The sequence below is a fragment of the Typopeltis vanoorti genome, chromosome 2, assembly GCF_054136105.1.
Source record: "Typopeltis vanoorti isolate ZY-2024b chromosome 2, IOZ_Tvanoo_1.0, whole genome shotgun sequence".
NCBI classification, from domain to species: Eukaryota; Metazoa; Arthropoda; class Arachnida; order Uropygi; family Thelyphonidae; genus Typopeltis; species Typopeltis vanoorti.
Window position 1 is genome coordinate 183,553,975 of NC_143550.1, and position 15,322 is coordinate 183,569,296.

General features: G+C 36.8%; 1 protein-coding gene across 1 annotated transcript in view; it reads left to right on the forward strand.

Annotated features, from left to right (window-relative positions):
• The window catches only part of LOC150109717 (uncharacterized), a 490,804-nt gene that overhangs the window by 127,098 nt on the left and 348,384 nt on the right, over positions 1–15,322 (forward strand). The window contains exon 9 of the mRNA XM_090403072.1: positions 294–413. Within this exon, the coding sequence (XP_090259198.1) occupies positions 294–413 (120 nt within the window). The remainder of the gene's footprint in view (positions 1–293; positions 414–15,322) is intronic.

The window sequence follows — 15,322 nt, forward strand, 5'->3', positions numbered from 1 at the left end:
CAATTTACATACAAAAAATACTGTCGTTGGTGATAGGTGGTTGATGGTAGTCGTGTATAGTAGGAGAATTAAGTAGTTGGAAATGCGCTTAGATGTGTGTGGAGTAAGGTGCCCTCCCACGATGAATCCTTTGACTCCTTGAAGGCACGTAATAATAATATGACTAATGTATACATTAATAATTTAATATGTATCACTCTTATCTGTTTTTCAAGTAATTATCTCTAATATTTATTCTTCAAATCCTATGCTTCAGCTTTCTAGCATGTTTATAAATGATTTCACTCTGATAGGAACTTGATACAGACGATGAACATCAGCAAATTTCTAGTCCACGCTCCACATTAGTTGATGAAGAGAATGAACTCTTTCCTCCTTATGAAGATTTGCTTGCTTCTGCAGTAATTAATAAGGTATCGTTGATAATATTTGAAGGAAAATATTGTGTATGTTTATACATATGTTTGAGGTACTATCTATGTAAATGAGTGAATGTTATCAAATGTTATACTGTATTGTGAAAGATAATTTTTTTATTATTACTTTTAAGTTTGACTACTTATTTTTGTTCTTAGGCCTGTGTGATGTGAGATTAAGTGAACGGCGATATATTTTTTTACTACAAGTACAGCAGAAAGTCTTTTGATAAAAATAAACGAATAATACATTTGAAATCAGATCTTTCTTTCTGCTGTATTTAGGGTCAAAAAATATACAGATGTTCACTTAATCTCATATTATACAGGCCTAAGAACAAAAATAAGTAGTCAGACTTAAAAATAAAAAGATTATTTTTATTCTTAGTCAAACAGAACAGTTCTAATGTGAAATGTTTTATATATATATATATATTTGTTGCTGTTCTTGTTGTTTTGTTCCATCTTGTTGTTTTTGACTGCTGGTGATTCTATGAACATATGCTCTCCATTCAGATCTGTCCCTGGCTATATCTTTCAGAATTTCCGGTTGCTTCTTTAACTCCATCCACCCATCTAATTCTTAGTCTTCCTCTTCTCCTGCTTCCATCAACTTTAGTAAGCATCATCATCTTCTCCAGACTGTCATTTGCTCTCATAATATACCCTAAGTATGACAATTTTTGCTTGATGATCATAGCTTCGAGAGAGCAATATGGCTTTATTCTGTCTATCACTGATTTATTGGTTTGCTTTGCATTCCATGGTATTCTTAGTGTCTCCAAACCCATAATTCGAATGCATCTATCTTCCTTCTTTCACTCTTTCTCTGGGTCCAATTTTCACATCCATACAGTACCAGAGGAAATACCATTGCTTTTTATTGATTCTGATTTTTATTGCTAGGCTAATATCTTTTTCTTTAAAGATCTTGCTTAAAGTTGTCATTGCTTTCCTTCTGAGTAATAATCTTCTTCTAACTTCTTCAGTACAATACCCACCTTTATCGATTCAGGATCCTAGTAGCACAAAATTGTTCATTACTTCCATTTTCTCCCCATCTACTTCAAAATCATGTTAAGTTTAAGGTCATATTTAGAACTTTCTTCTTTAAATTTCATAATCAGTTCCTCCAAATGTTCTTTGCATTCTGCTAGCAAGGTGGTATCATCTTCATACCTGGAATTATTAACATATCTTCTACCAATTTTCATTCCATCTGAAGAGTCCTCCAGCCCTGCCATTCTTAAAATGTAAGAGTGTGGTCTGAAAAGATCTTGGCCTCAACCATAGATAGCTACACTATCGACAAGATTTTTTTTTTTTTTTAAGTTGGTACATCTGTCATAAGCATCCATGTGAAATTGCAAGTCATTCTGTCAAGTGGTTTATTTTATAGAGCTGTCTTGAAGCAAAAGTGTTGTCTGTATCCCTTGAAATGGATAAAATTGAGTATCATGCGGTTATAAAATTCTTTATAAAAGAGTGTTTAATGCCAAAAGAAATTCATTCGAAGTTCATAAAAGTTTATGGGCACTCTTCTCAGTTTTTGACAATTAAGAATGGGCTGCCGAGTATAAACATGGCCGTACCAGCCTTGAAGATGATCCACGTGAAAGACGTCCAAAAAGTGTAACAACACTAGAAATCATTGATCAAGTGCACAATATGGTATCGGATGACTGGCGAGCCAAAATACGTGAAATTGCTGAGACTGTAGGCATTTCAAAAGAACATGTAGGATATTTTGCATGAAGAATTGCAAATAAAAAAGCTTTGCGCAAGATGGTGCCGAGCTTGCTCATAGCAGATCAAAAATGCACTCGCATGAAAATCTTTGAACAGTGCTTGGAGAGTTTTAACAAGAATAAAACTGACTTTGATTCAAAACCAGTTTTATTGTGCATATCATCCATAGTAATAAATCGATTGTGCATCGATTTATTACTATGGATGAGACTTGGATTCACCATTACGTACCAGAATTCAAACAGCAGTCAAAACAGTGGACAGAAGCCAGTTGCTCACCACCGAAGCAGACAAAGTCAGTTGCATCAGTAGGAAAGGTCATGGCATTGGTGTTTTGGGATGCTAAAGGCATTTTGTTTATTAATTATAAAAGGGTAAAACAATAACCAGGGAATATTATTCCAATCTTTTAACCAGACTAGACAAAAAATTTGTGAGAAAAGACCCAGTTTGCAGAAGAAAAAAATCATCTTTCATCAGGACAATGCGTCTGCCCACAAAGGTGTTTTCGCAATGGGAAAATTAAGGAATCTGCACTATGAATTGCTGGAACATCCACCCCAGATTTGACTCCCTCTGACTTCTGTCAATTCTCAAAACTCAAACTCTTCCTCGCTGGTCAGCGCTTTTCTTCGAATCAAGAGGTGATTGCAGCTGTAGAGGGGTATTTTGTAGATCTTACTGAGAACCACTACAGGGACGGAATAATGGCGCTAGAACATTGCTGGAATAAATGTATTAGTCTTAAAGGAGATTATGTTGAAAAATAAAAATAATTTTGAAATTATAAATTCATTTTTTCATTGTTAGGCCAAGAACTTTTCAGACCACCCTCATATTTGCTATACAAGTTAAACAGGTATGGAGATAAAATATGTCGCACTCCTTTATCTATCGTGTTTTTTTTTTTTTTTTTTACACAATTACAAAATAAATAACACAGTTTTGAAAACAAAAGGAATTCTATTTTTACTTTATTTGATTTATTTTATCACCTTTCAAATGGCATTTATTTTTAAATTTTCTGTGAGTTCCTTTTTAACTCACAGAATACCCTTTTTTAAAAAGGGTGTTTCCATTTTAATTATCATTTCCTAGAACTGTACATATGTACTTAAACTTGAATTTTGGGGAACCCCTGCTGATGTTTTAAACGTCAGGGATTACTCAAGGCTACAGAATGTAGAGAAATGTGGTGATTAAAAAAAAAAAAAATTCAGTTCTTGTAATTACTATTCCAAAGTTAAGTTCATTCATTACAGGAGGCCCACTACCTATACAAAGCTGCTTGGAAGGAGTTAAGCTGTTTGTTAAACAATCATTTCTTATTTACATTTAGAAATGTTTACACATCTTGCATTTTCTTCATGCAATAGTTATACACATATGTATTAATTTTTGAAGTTTTGTATGCGTAATATCAAATTAGTAAAATTAATTGATTATTTTCAGATATTTTCATAACATCATCATCATTAAATTCCTGCCATGTACCCTCAAGGGGTGTACAGGATATGATAGTACTTCATGAAAAATTTACATCATTACTAACTTCCTATCTACAATTTTCCTCCAAATCAGTCTGTTACTTGTCAAGACTCCAACATTACCAGATCTTATATTTTTGTCATCAAAGGCACTTTGTACCGTATCAATCCACCTATATCTTGGTCTTCCTCTGGGTTGTTTTCCTGCCAACTTGGCAGAGAACACTTGTTTTGCTAATCTTTCCTCACTCATTCTGTTTAAGTGAACATACCACCTAAGATTAGCTCTTCTAACGCATTCCTGGATGCTGACAATGTCAAGTTCTTTCCTAATATTCTCGTTTTTAATATGATATTGCCATTGATGTCATCTGTTCATGCCTGTAATCTTTATCATGACTCTCATATCTGCAGTCTCTAGTCTTTGGTCAAGTGTTTTACTTCTGACCCAGCTCTCAGATCCATAAGTTAAAACTGGTTTGAATGCTGTCTTGTATACAGCTAATTTAGTGTTCTGACTAATTTCTCTCTTATTCCATATGAATTTATTCAATTGACTTCCTACCAGCTTTGTTGATTCTGTTGTCTATTTCCATATTTAATTTACCATCTTCACGAAAAATCGTGCCTAAGTAGCTGAAATGTTTTACTTGTTCCACAGGTTCTCCATTCACAACACAGTTGACATTTTCAATGATTTTGCCTATTTTCATTGTCTATGTCTTTTTATTGCTGACCTTCATACCATATCTATTACAACAGTTATTCAATTTAGTCAGAGAATCTTGCAGATTTGTAGCGGATTTATTTAGAAGTATAACATAATCCGCATAAAGCAAAGAGCTGACATTAACATTTCCAATTTTGATATCCTATTTAATACCACTTTCCTTCATAATGTGATCCATATAGATAATGAATAACAGAGGGAAAATCTTTTATTGGGATTATATTGATCAAGTGTATATAATAAACAACTAAGTTATACCAACTAGTTTCACCAACTAAGTCTGTTGGCATCTTCAGGGTACATAACTGATGTAAGGCACTAAAAAGTAAAAAACTGTTACAAACTAAAATCAACCGATTCCAGTTATATTAAACAAAGAACAGAGTGCGTACAATACATTCATAGAGCGTGGATGATCTCACTTGTTGTTATTTAGGAATGTTCTATAGTTCGTACTATAATTCAGTTCTGGCGAGTTGAAGGATCTGATAAGAGTCTTCCAGATCACGAGCAAGATTAGTCCTTGGTTCCTGTTAAGGTTTTGTGTATAGCAGGCAACTGTTGTGGCCTTAAAAATTCGGGAGCGGAAGTCCCCTCCATGTAAGGAATTGTGCTTCTATCCCACTCTGTGGTATGGTTCGTTCATTTTTTAACATGAATAACAGAGGGTATAATGTACATCCTTGTCTCACACCAGATTTAACATTAAACCATCTTCCTTTACTTCCTTCAATTCTAACTGCTGACTTACAACTCAAATAAAGACTAAGTATTGTTTGATATAATGCCCCATTGACACCATATAACTGTAGCGTATTGAATACTTCACTCTTGTCACCTTGTCATATGCCTTTTCCAAATCGACAAAACTTAAATACAGATCTTTGTTATATTCTCATGATTTCTCCACTATTTGTCTTAAAGTGAAGATCTGATCCTGACAGCCTCTATTTCACCTAAATCCAGCTTGTTCTTCACCAAGCTTTTCTTCTACAATTCTTCTTAACCATTTCTCAAGTATACTTGCATATATCTTACCAGGAATACTCAATAGGGATATACCTCTGTAATTCTCACATTCAGTTTTATTTCCCTTTCTATATATGGGTACTATGAGAGCTCTACTCCAATCATCTGGAATCCGTCTCTCTGTCCAGGCATTCTGAACTATGCAGTGTAGCCACTGTAAGACTCTTATACCACCATACTTAAGCATTTCTGGTCGAATACCATCTACTCCTGCTGCCTTTCCACATTTCAAGCCTTTGATGGCTTTTTCTACTTCAAGTATGGATATGTATTGCTGACTGCATGCCTGGTCAGTGTTTTTTATCATTGTGCTGTCATCACTGCTTCTTTCATTTAGCAAATTTTCAAAGTAATTACTCCATACTTCAATTATTATTATTATTGTTCCGGGAAACTCCAAGGAGTCAACAGACTCATCGAGGGAGGCCCTAACATTATGTCAAGAACAACTATTCAACATTCACACAGTATCTATCATACCTTGCCTTGAACTCATTCATGGTCGTAGCACCCACAAGAGACTCTGGAAGCTTATTCCACTCATTCACCACTCTCCAAGTAAAAAACCTAGCTCTAACACCCTTGTCAACCACACTCTTGCCCAGCTTCCATGCATGCCCCATAGTCCTCCCACCACCAGTCATATTTTCAAAAATATCTTCTGGATCAATCTTATAAAGACCCTTCAGTAATTTGAATGTCTCAATCATATCACCCCTCCTTCACCTATCGTCCAATTTCTTCAACCCACAAATCTTCAACCTATTCTCATAAGGTTCAATCCACAGACCTGCTATCATCTTGGTCTCGTCTCTGGATCCTCTCCACCTCCTCCCCATCACGAAGAAACCCTGGTGCCCATAACTGGGTACAGAAGACCAGATGGGGTCTTATCAAAGCTCGATAAAGAGGAACAATAACTTGTTCGTCTCTGCATGTTAAAGTATTTTTCAGAAGCCAAGTGATTTGGTGAGCTGTTTTAGTCACTTTTGCAATGTGCCCCCTAAACTTCAACTCCCTATCCACCCACACTCCTAAATCCCAGGCCTCATCACTCTCCTAGAGTACTGTTCCACCAATGCGACATACTGCTGCTATTCTTTTCATCCCAAAGTGCATAACCTTACACTTTGCCACATTAAATTGACATCCATTTTTCCTAGCCCAGTCCTCCAAACTATCCAAATCATCCTGTAAAATTTTGACATCCTGTGCACTTACAATTGCTCTACCCAACTTTGCATCATCAGCAAACAAGTGAACACTTACTTTCAAATTCTTTCCAATATCTTTGGTGAACAAATTGAAAAGCAGTGGTCCAAGAACAGAGCCCTGCATCAATCCACTAGTCACAAGACGTCTTTTAGATTCCACTCCTGAATAAACCACTCTCTGGTATCTCTCCTTCAACCACCCTCCTATCCATCTCACCAACCTTATATCTATCCCCATCTGCTCCAGTTTACTGATTAGGGTTCCATGTGGTATCCTATCAAAAGCCTTGGCAAGGTCCAGTAGTATCACTGTAAACCCATTACACTTTTCCAGATCAGCCGTCACTGTGTTATAATACGTCAGCAAGTTACTGAGGCATGATCTACCCCTTCACAAAACCATGTTGTCCCCCATACAATATCCCATTTTCATCTATCCAATCCTGTATTCTTTTCTTGACTAATTTCTCTAAGACCTTGACAATGATTCCTGATATGCTAATCGGTCGGTAATTTACAACAGCAGTCTTGGAACCACCTTTATGCAGCGGAACTATTTTCCCCTCTTTCCACCCGCTCGGGACTAACCCAGACCCAAGACTCAAATTAAACAAAATGGTCAAGGGTACTGACAATTCTTTAGCTGCTTCTCGTACAACACGAGCTGGTATACTATCCAATCCCACAGATGTATTGACATTGAGGTTATGCAATAGGCCACTCACCTCCACTTCATTCACCACAATTCCCGTACATTGCCTACGCAAATCCCCTACCGTTGGCATTCTTTAAAATCATTCTGCCATGTACATTTTTCCTTTTACTTGCTACATATCTAAAAAAACTGTTTAGGACACAGTATCACACAGTATCTATCATACCTTGCCTTGAACTCATTCACGGTCGTAGCACCCACAACAGATTCAAGGATATCTTTTTCTCCCATTTTCATTTCACCTTTATCATCTCTAACTCTTTTTACAGCACTTGTTTCCTCCATTCCTAAGCTTCAACAACCTCCAGAATATTTTGCCCCCTTCTTGGTATATATTTTATATGTTCTTGCCAAAGTCCTCCCATGGCTTTTGTTTAGCTAGTTTTACACAGTGTTTAGCTTTCTTGCATAAGAGCACAAGCTGACTATTTGCCAGGAATTTTTGATATGCTTTCTTCTTTTCCTTCACTGCCTCTTTAACTTCCTGTGTCCACCATGGAGTTCTAATTTTTCTATTCTTGCAGACAACTTCACCTCGTGCCTCTGTAGTTGAATCAATCAGGGTATTCTTCAAGGCTTGCCACTGAATCTCCAAGGTTTGGTTCCTGTTCTCAAATCTTTCATTTTTCCTTCAATAATCTTTATGTATTTTAGTCTACAGTTCACATCTGAGAGCTGTTCAACTTTTATTCACTTTAAAACTTTCTTACATGTCATTCTTTTCAATATGAAATTCAATTTTATCCTGCTCAAGACTAAATAGTGATCACTTCCGATTTCATATCCTCTGTACACCCTGGTGTCCTGCACCAGGGAGAAAACATCACTATCAACAATAACATAGTCAATGAGACTTTTGTTATTCCTTGCCTCTTCTCTCCATGTGAATTTGTGCACATTTTTATGTTGGAACATGGTGTTATTAATAACCAGTCCATGTCCTAAGCAGAAATCCAAGAAATATTTGCCATTATTATTAACTTTGCTCTTTTCTCCAAATTTTCTCAAAATATTTTTGTATGTCTCACAGTCATTTCCTACTCTGCTATTTAGATCCCCAACAAGGACCAACTTTTCCTTTTTCATTGTGTCAGTTGCTTTTTCTAAAGCCTCAAAAAATTTCTCCACTTCTTCTTTAGTAGAACCTTCTGTGGGACCATAGGCACAATTAAGTCTCATTGTCCAGTTCCCCATTCTGCTATCTGCCCACATTACTCTACTAGAGACTGACTGCCATTCAATAAGATTAGCCTCGTATTTTGTGTTGAATACTATGGCTACTCCTTCTTTTCCTTGATTGTCATTGCCTGAATATAACATTTTGTATTTATTGCTCAGAAAGATCTCACCAGTTTTTATCTTTTTTGTTTCAGTCACTCCTATTATGTCGATCTGGTACTTATCTATTTCCTCAGCTAGCTCCATTTCTTTGCCATTCTTGCTTCGTATGTTGATAGTACCGATCTTTAACTCTGGTGAGGTTGTGTTGGGGTGTGTTTTCAGATTTGTTCCAGTAGTAAACTTTTTGCTGTTCGCCCTGGTTCCCTGGCGAAAACAACGGGGGCCTTGTTTAACCTGGCGACGTCCCAGCCAGCATGAAATTTTGTCTGTTGTACCATCATTTTGTATATTGGTTTAAGCCGATAAGAATACAATTTGGTCGGCTAAATCCCAAATTGCCAGCCCATCCTCGTTCGTTCAGTATCCAGGTAGATACCCAACAGCGTGCACCACGAGAAGGTGAGGATTAGATATTAAGTCAGAAGTCCTGGTCAGTTCTCCGCATTCCTTTAAAGGCTATGTGGAGGTCTCCTCTCAGTTATACAGCTTTGACCCTTAAGCAACCCATTTTCTTAACATTACCCCATTAATCAAAATGTGAGATAATTCAGTTAGAAGAAGAAAAGGAAAGCTATTTCTTTAGAAACTAAGATCCAAATTTTAGATCGTTTAGTAGCTGGGAAAGGTTCAACATTCTTAGGGAAATGTTTTGGATTGAAGAAAGCTACCATGAGAACAATTAAAAAAATGAAGAGGCCATTAGAAAATCTGTTCTTCATGGAACAAAATTAAGTGCCAAGTCATTATTGTATACGAGAGACATTATAAAACTGAAGATGGAAAAGGCCCTAGTAATGTGGACAGAAGATTGCTCACAAAAAGGAATACCTTTAGACAGAAATGTCATCAAACAGAAAGCATTACAGTTGTACAAACAGGTTCAGGAAAAGGAGCCAATAACATCAAACAGCAATTGTGATTTTTCTGCAATCGCTGGTTGGCTTACAAAATTTCTCAAAAGATATGCACTTTATAATGTGGGAGAAGTCGCATCTGCAGATGAGCCGGCAGCTTGGCAATTTCTATCAAAACTGTCCAAAATTATTGAAAATAATGGCTACACTCCTGATCAAGTTTGGAATGCAAATGAGACTGGCCTTTTTTGGAAAAAAATGCTAAGTAGAACTTATATAGTGAAATCACAAAACAGTGTTGGTGACTCTAAAGCAGCTAAGGATCATGTGACTATTATTTTCTGCAGTGCTTCATGAGATCGTATATTAAAACCATTACTCATTAATTGATCCCTAAGGACGCGGGCAATGAAAGGTTTGGATTTTAACACATTACCAGTGTACTGGAAGACAAACAAAAAAAAAGTTGGGTTACGAAAGAAATTTTTAATGAATGGTTCCATCAATGTTTCGTTCCAAAAGTCAAACGCTATTTGATGGGAAAAAATCTGGACTTTAAAGTTTTATTAATTATAGACAGTGTGCCAGACAGCACCTCTGGAAGGACATGACTCTTTGCCATGCAGTACGGTCTTGGTAAAGGAGAGGCTAAATCTCTGTATTAGAGATGTATTGTGCATATCTTTACCCTGGAATAATTCCCAGTAAGGAAATTATCCCTTACACCCATATATATATATATATACAGGGTGTTCAGGATAAATTTGACATATTTATAATTAATTATATTTTTCCGTAAGTTACATGTATTAACACACACTTCTCTTCATTTAAAAGTTTGGACCCTTCTTCATTCATATACAAGATGTCAGAAAGGATGGATAGCTGGAACCCACCTGAATCATGGAAGAGAATAACTTGTATCATGATGATTCGTGCCCGCCATCAAAATAAGGATATTACGACTGCTGCCCAATGCTCCCTGAATACAGTAAAAACAATCAGGCATGAACTAGAGACTTGCAATGGTGACTACGAGGATGTAGCAAGAAGAAAGATCCCTAGCAGACGATCTGATTGCGTTCGTACAGCAGAATTCCTCGCAAATCTGCAGGAACAGGTGTTGAAGAACCCTGGCATTGGAATTCGGGCTTTGTTCGTGGAGTTGCTAACTGTAGTCAAGCCCTGGATAACAAGGGTAGCCAATGGTAGGCCGTATGTATGGCAGCAGGATTCGGCCCCTTGCCACACCTCTGGGAAAAGTCAAAAATGGTTGTCTGAAAATTTCTACGACTTCACCAGTCCAAATGTTTGGCCTCCAAACTCCCCAGACCTTAACCCCATGGATTATTTTGTATGGGGCGCAGTTGAAAAAGACACCAATCGCACTTCCAGTAATACAAAAGCCCAGTTAATGGATAAAATTAAAACAGTTTTTGCGGCCCTTCCCAGGGAGACTGTAGCATCAGCTTGTTCGAGGTTCCGAAGCAGAATTGAAGCTGTGATCGATGCTAATGGTGGTTATTTTGAGTAAATCTTGTTGATAGTATTGTAATTAACTCTGCCTGTAATGTTTTTTTGTCAATTCATTAAATTTAATAGATACAAAGAAGATTTTCTTTTTCCTTACGAAACTGTCAAATTTATCCCGAACACCCTGTGTATATATATATATATATATATATATATAAATAATAGTGGTGTCCAAAATCTATGGATGAGCACTATTTCTGAAGATTACAACCCAAATTCAGATAAATCAGCTTGTGGCAATTTTCATAACAGATGATTTTGAGTAGAAAGTAGATACACATTCAAATTCTCAAATTGCACACAAAGGGATGATGTGGTAGCCACTCAACGCTGCACTAAGCAAATTGTGTTTGAAGGAAGCTCTTTTTGTGAAGGAATAAAGTTGCAAACTTGGATGTGTTGTAATGTCTCAAAGACATAATCTAGATGATTTCACAAGGGAAGAATTATTGGAAAGCTCAAAAAAGGCTGCCAAATTACTGATATTGCCAGCGAGTTTAGAATCTCACATAGTGTTGTATCCAGGCTCTGGGCACCATTTCAGACCAATAGTGTGTTCCAGGCATTTGCTAAGCAGTCGCCCTCACTCTACCATGGTGCATGGGGACAGATTTTTTGGTCAGCAAAACGTGATCGACGTAACAAGGCAGTCAGCTTATGATTTGGCTTTATTCAAGCCCAGGTAAGCAGATATCTCAACAAACTGTGGCAAGCTGTATGTCACAAGTATGCTATAGGCCTGTAGTCTGTGTCCATTTATCCACAACTCATCGAAGAGCATGTTTTCAGTTGTGTTATATTCATGAAAATTGGATAAGACACCAGTGGATTATGTACTATCCATTGGTGTCTTGAGATTTAGAGATGTCATTTTAGTCTTTCCTTTGATTCTAGATAACACTATATATGACTAAAAATGCTTGTAAGCAGAACCACATGAAAGTGGTTCTGCTTACCATTGCGAGAATGTTTTTGAAAGGGATAGATATGGTAGTGCTGGGGTCATGGTGTGGGCAGGCATTATGCTTAATAGACACGCTGAGCTACAAGTGCTGATAAAAGGAACTATGACGGGTGAACAATATTACAATAAAGTTCTTTAATATCATGTTCAATTGTTCTGTGATGCTGTAGGCAAAGAATTAATTTTTATGTATGACATTGCCACACCACATGGTACGTGAGCAGTGGAGATACTTTTCGAGACCAAGGATATTAATTGTACCATCATTCTATATTTTGGAACAAATCTGAAAATAAACCCCAACTCAACATCACCAGAGTTAAAGATCAGTACTATCAATGTAAGAAGCCTGAATGGCAAAGAAATGGAGCTAGCTGAGGAATTAGATAAGTACCAGATCGACATAATAGGGGTGACTGAAACAAAAAAGACCAAAACTGGTGAGATCTTTCTGAGCAATAAATACAAAATGTTATATACAGGCAATGATAATCAAGGAAAAGAAGGAGTAGCCATAGTATTCAACACAAAATACGAGGCTAATCTTCTTGAATGGCAGTCAGTCTCTAGTAGAGTAATGTGGGCAAATATGAGAATGGGGAACTGGACAATGAGACTTATTTGTGCCTATGGTCCCACAGAAGGTTCTACTAAGGTAGAAGTGGAGGAATTTTTTGAGGCTTTAGAAAAAGCAACTGACACAATGAAAAAGGAAAAGTTGGTCCTTGTTGGGGATCTAAATAGCAGAGTAGGAAATGATTGTGAGACATACAAAAATATTTTGGGAAAATTTGGAGAAAAGAGCAAAGCTAATAATAATGGCAAATATCTGTTGGATTTCTGCTCAGGACATGGACTGGTTATTACTAACACCATGTTCCAGCATAAAAATGTGCACAAATTCACATAGAGAGAAGAGGCTGGGAATAAGAAAAGTCTCATTGACTATGTTATTGTTGATAGTGATGTTTTCTCCCAGACACCAGAGTATACAGAGGATTTGAAATTGGAAGTGATCACTATTTAGTCTTGACCAGGATAAAATTGAATTCATATTGAAAAGAATGACATGTAAGAAAGTTTTAAAGCAAATAAAAGTTGACTCTCAGATGTGAACTGTAGGCTAAAATACACAAAGATTATTGAAGAAAAAAGGAAAGAGTTTGAGAACAGGAATCAAACCTTGGAGATTCATTGGCAAACTCTGAAGAAAACATTGATTGATTCTGCCAGAGAGGCATGTGGTGAGGTTTTCTGCAAGGATAAAAAAAAATATGAACTCCCTGGTGGACACAGGAAGTTAAAGAGGCAGTGAAGGAAAAGAAGAAAGCATATCAAAAGTTCCTGTCAAATAAGTCAGCTTGTGCTCTTAGAGAATATAGAGACAAATGCAAGAATGCTAAACACTGTGTAAAACTAGCTAAACAAAAGTCATGGGAAGACTTTGGTAAGAATATAGAAAATAAATATCAAGATGGTGGCAAAATATTCTGGAGGTTGTTGAAGAAGCTTAAGAATGGAGGAAAGAGTGCTGTAAAAGGAATTAGAGATGAAAAAGGTGACATGAAAACGGGAGAAAAAGATATCCTTGAAGTATGGAGTAATTACTTTGAAAAACTGCTAAATGAAACAAGCAGTGATGACAGCACAGTGGTAAAAAACACTGGCCAGGCATGCAGTCAGGAATACATATCCATACTAGAAGTAGAAAAAGCCATCAAAGGCTTGAAATGTGTAAAGGCACAGTAGTAGATGATATTCGACCAGAAATGCTGAAGTATGGTGGTATAAGAGTCTTACAGTGGCTGCACTGCATAGTTCAGAAAGCCTGGACAGAGGGACGAATTCCCGATGATTGGAGTAGAGCTCTCATAGTACCCATATATAAAAAGGGAAATAAAACTGCATGTGAGAATTACAGAGGTATTTTCCTATTGAGTGTTCCTGGCAAGATCTATGCAAGTATACTTGAGAAACGGTTGAGAAGAATTGTGGAAAAAAAGCTTGGTGAAGAACAAGCTGGATTCAGGCCAAATAGAGGCTGTCAGGATCATATCTTCACTTTACGACAATAGTCGAGAAAGCATGGGAATATAACAAAGATCTGTATTTAAGTTTTGTCGATCTAGAAAAGGCATATGACAAGGTCCCAAGAGAGAAGCTATTCAATACGCTGCAGTTATATGGTGTCAAGGGGCAAGCAATATATCAAGCAATACTTAGTCTTTATTTGAGTTGTAAGTCAGCAGTTAGAATTGAAGGAAGTACAGGAAGATGGTTTAATGTTAAATCTGGTGTGAGACAAGGATGTACATTATCCCCTCTGTTATTCATTATCTATATGGATCACATTATGAAGGAAAGTGGTATTAAACATGATATCAAAATTGGAGATATTAATGTCAGCTCTTTGCTTTATGCAGATGATGTTATACTTCTAAATAAATCTGCTACAAGTCTGCAAGATTCTCTGACTAAATTGAATAGCTGTTGTAATAGATGTGGTATGACGGTCAGCAATAAAAAGACAAAGACAATGAAAATAGGCAGAATCATTGAAAATGTCAACTGTGTTGTGAATGGAAAACCTGTGGAACAAGTAAAACATTTCAGCTATTTAGGCACGATTTTTACTGAAGATGGTAAATTAAATATAGAAATAGACAACAGAATCAGCAAAGCTGGTATGGTGGGAAGTCAATTGAATAAATTCATATGGAATAAGAGAGAAATTAGTCAGAACACTAAATTAGCTGTATACAAGACAGTGTTCAAACCAGTTTTAACTTATGGATCTGAGAGCTGGGTCAGAAGTAAAACACTTGACCAAAGACTAGAGACGGCAGATATGAGAGTCCTGAGAAAGATTAGAGGCATGAACAGATGGCATCAATGGCAATATCATATAAAAAAGAGGATATTAAGAAAGAACTTGACACTGTCAGCATCCAGGAATGCGTTAGCAGAGCTAATCTCAGGTGGTATGGTCACTTAAATAGAATGGGAGAGGAAAGATTAGCAAAACAAGTGTTCTCTGCCAGGTTGGCAGGAAAACGACCCAGAGGAAGCCCAAGATATAGGTGGATTGATACGGTACAAAGTGCCTTAGATGATAGAAATATAAGATCTAATAATGTTGGAGTCTTGACAAGTAACAGACTGATTTGGAGGAAAATTGTAGATAGGAAGTTAGTAATGATGTAATTTTTTCATGTAGTACTGTCATATCCTGTACACCCCTTGAGGGTACACGGCAGGAATTTGATGATGATGATGTCACATATTCTAAC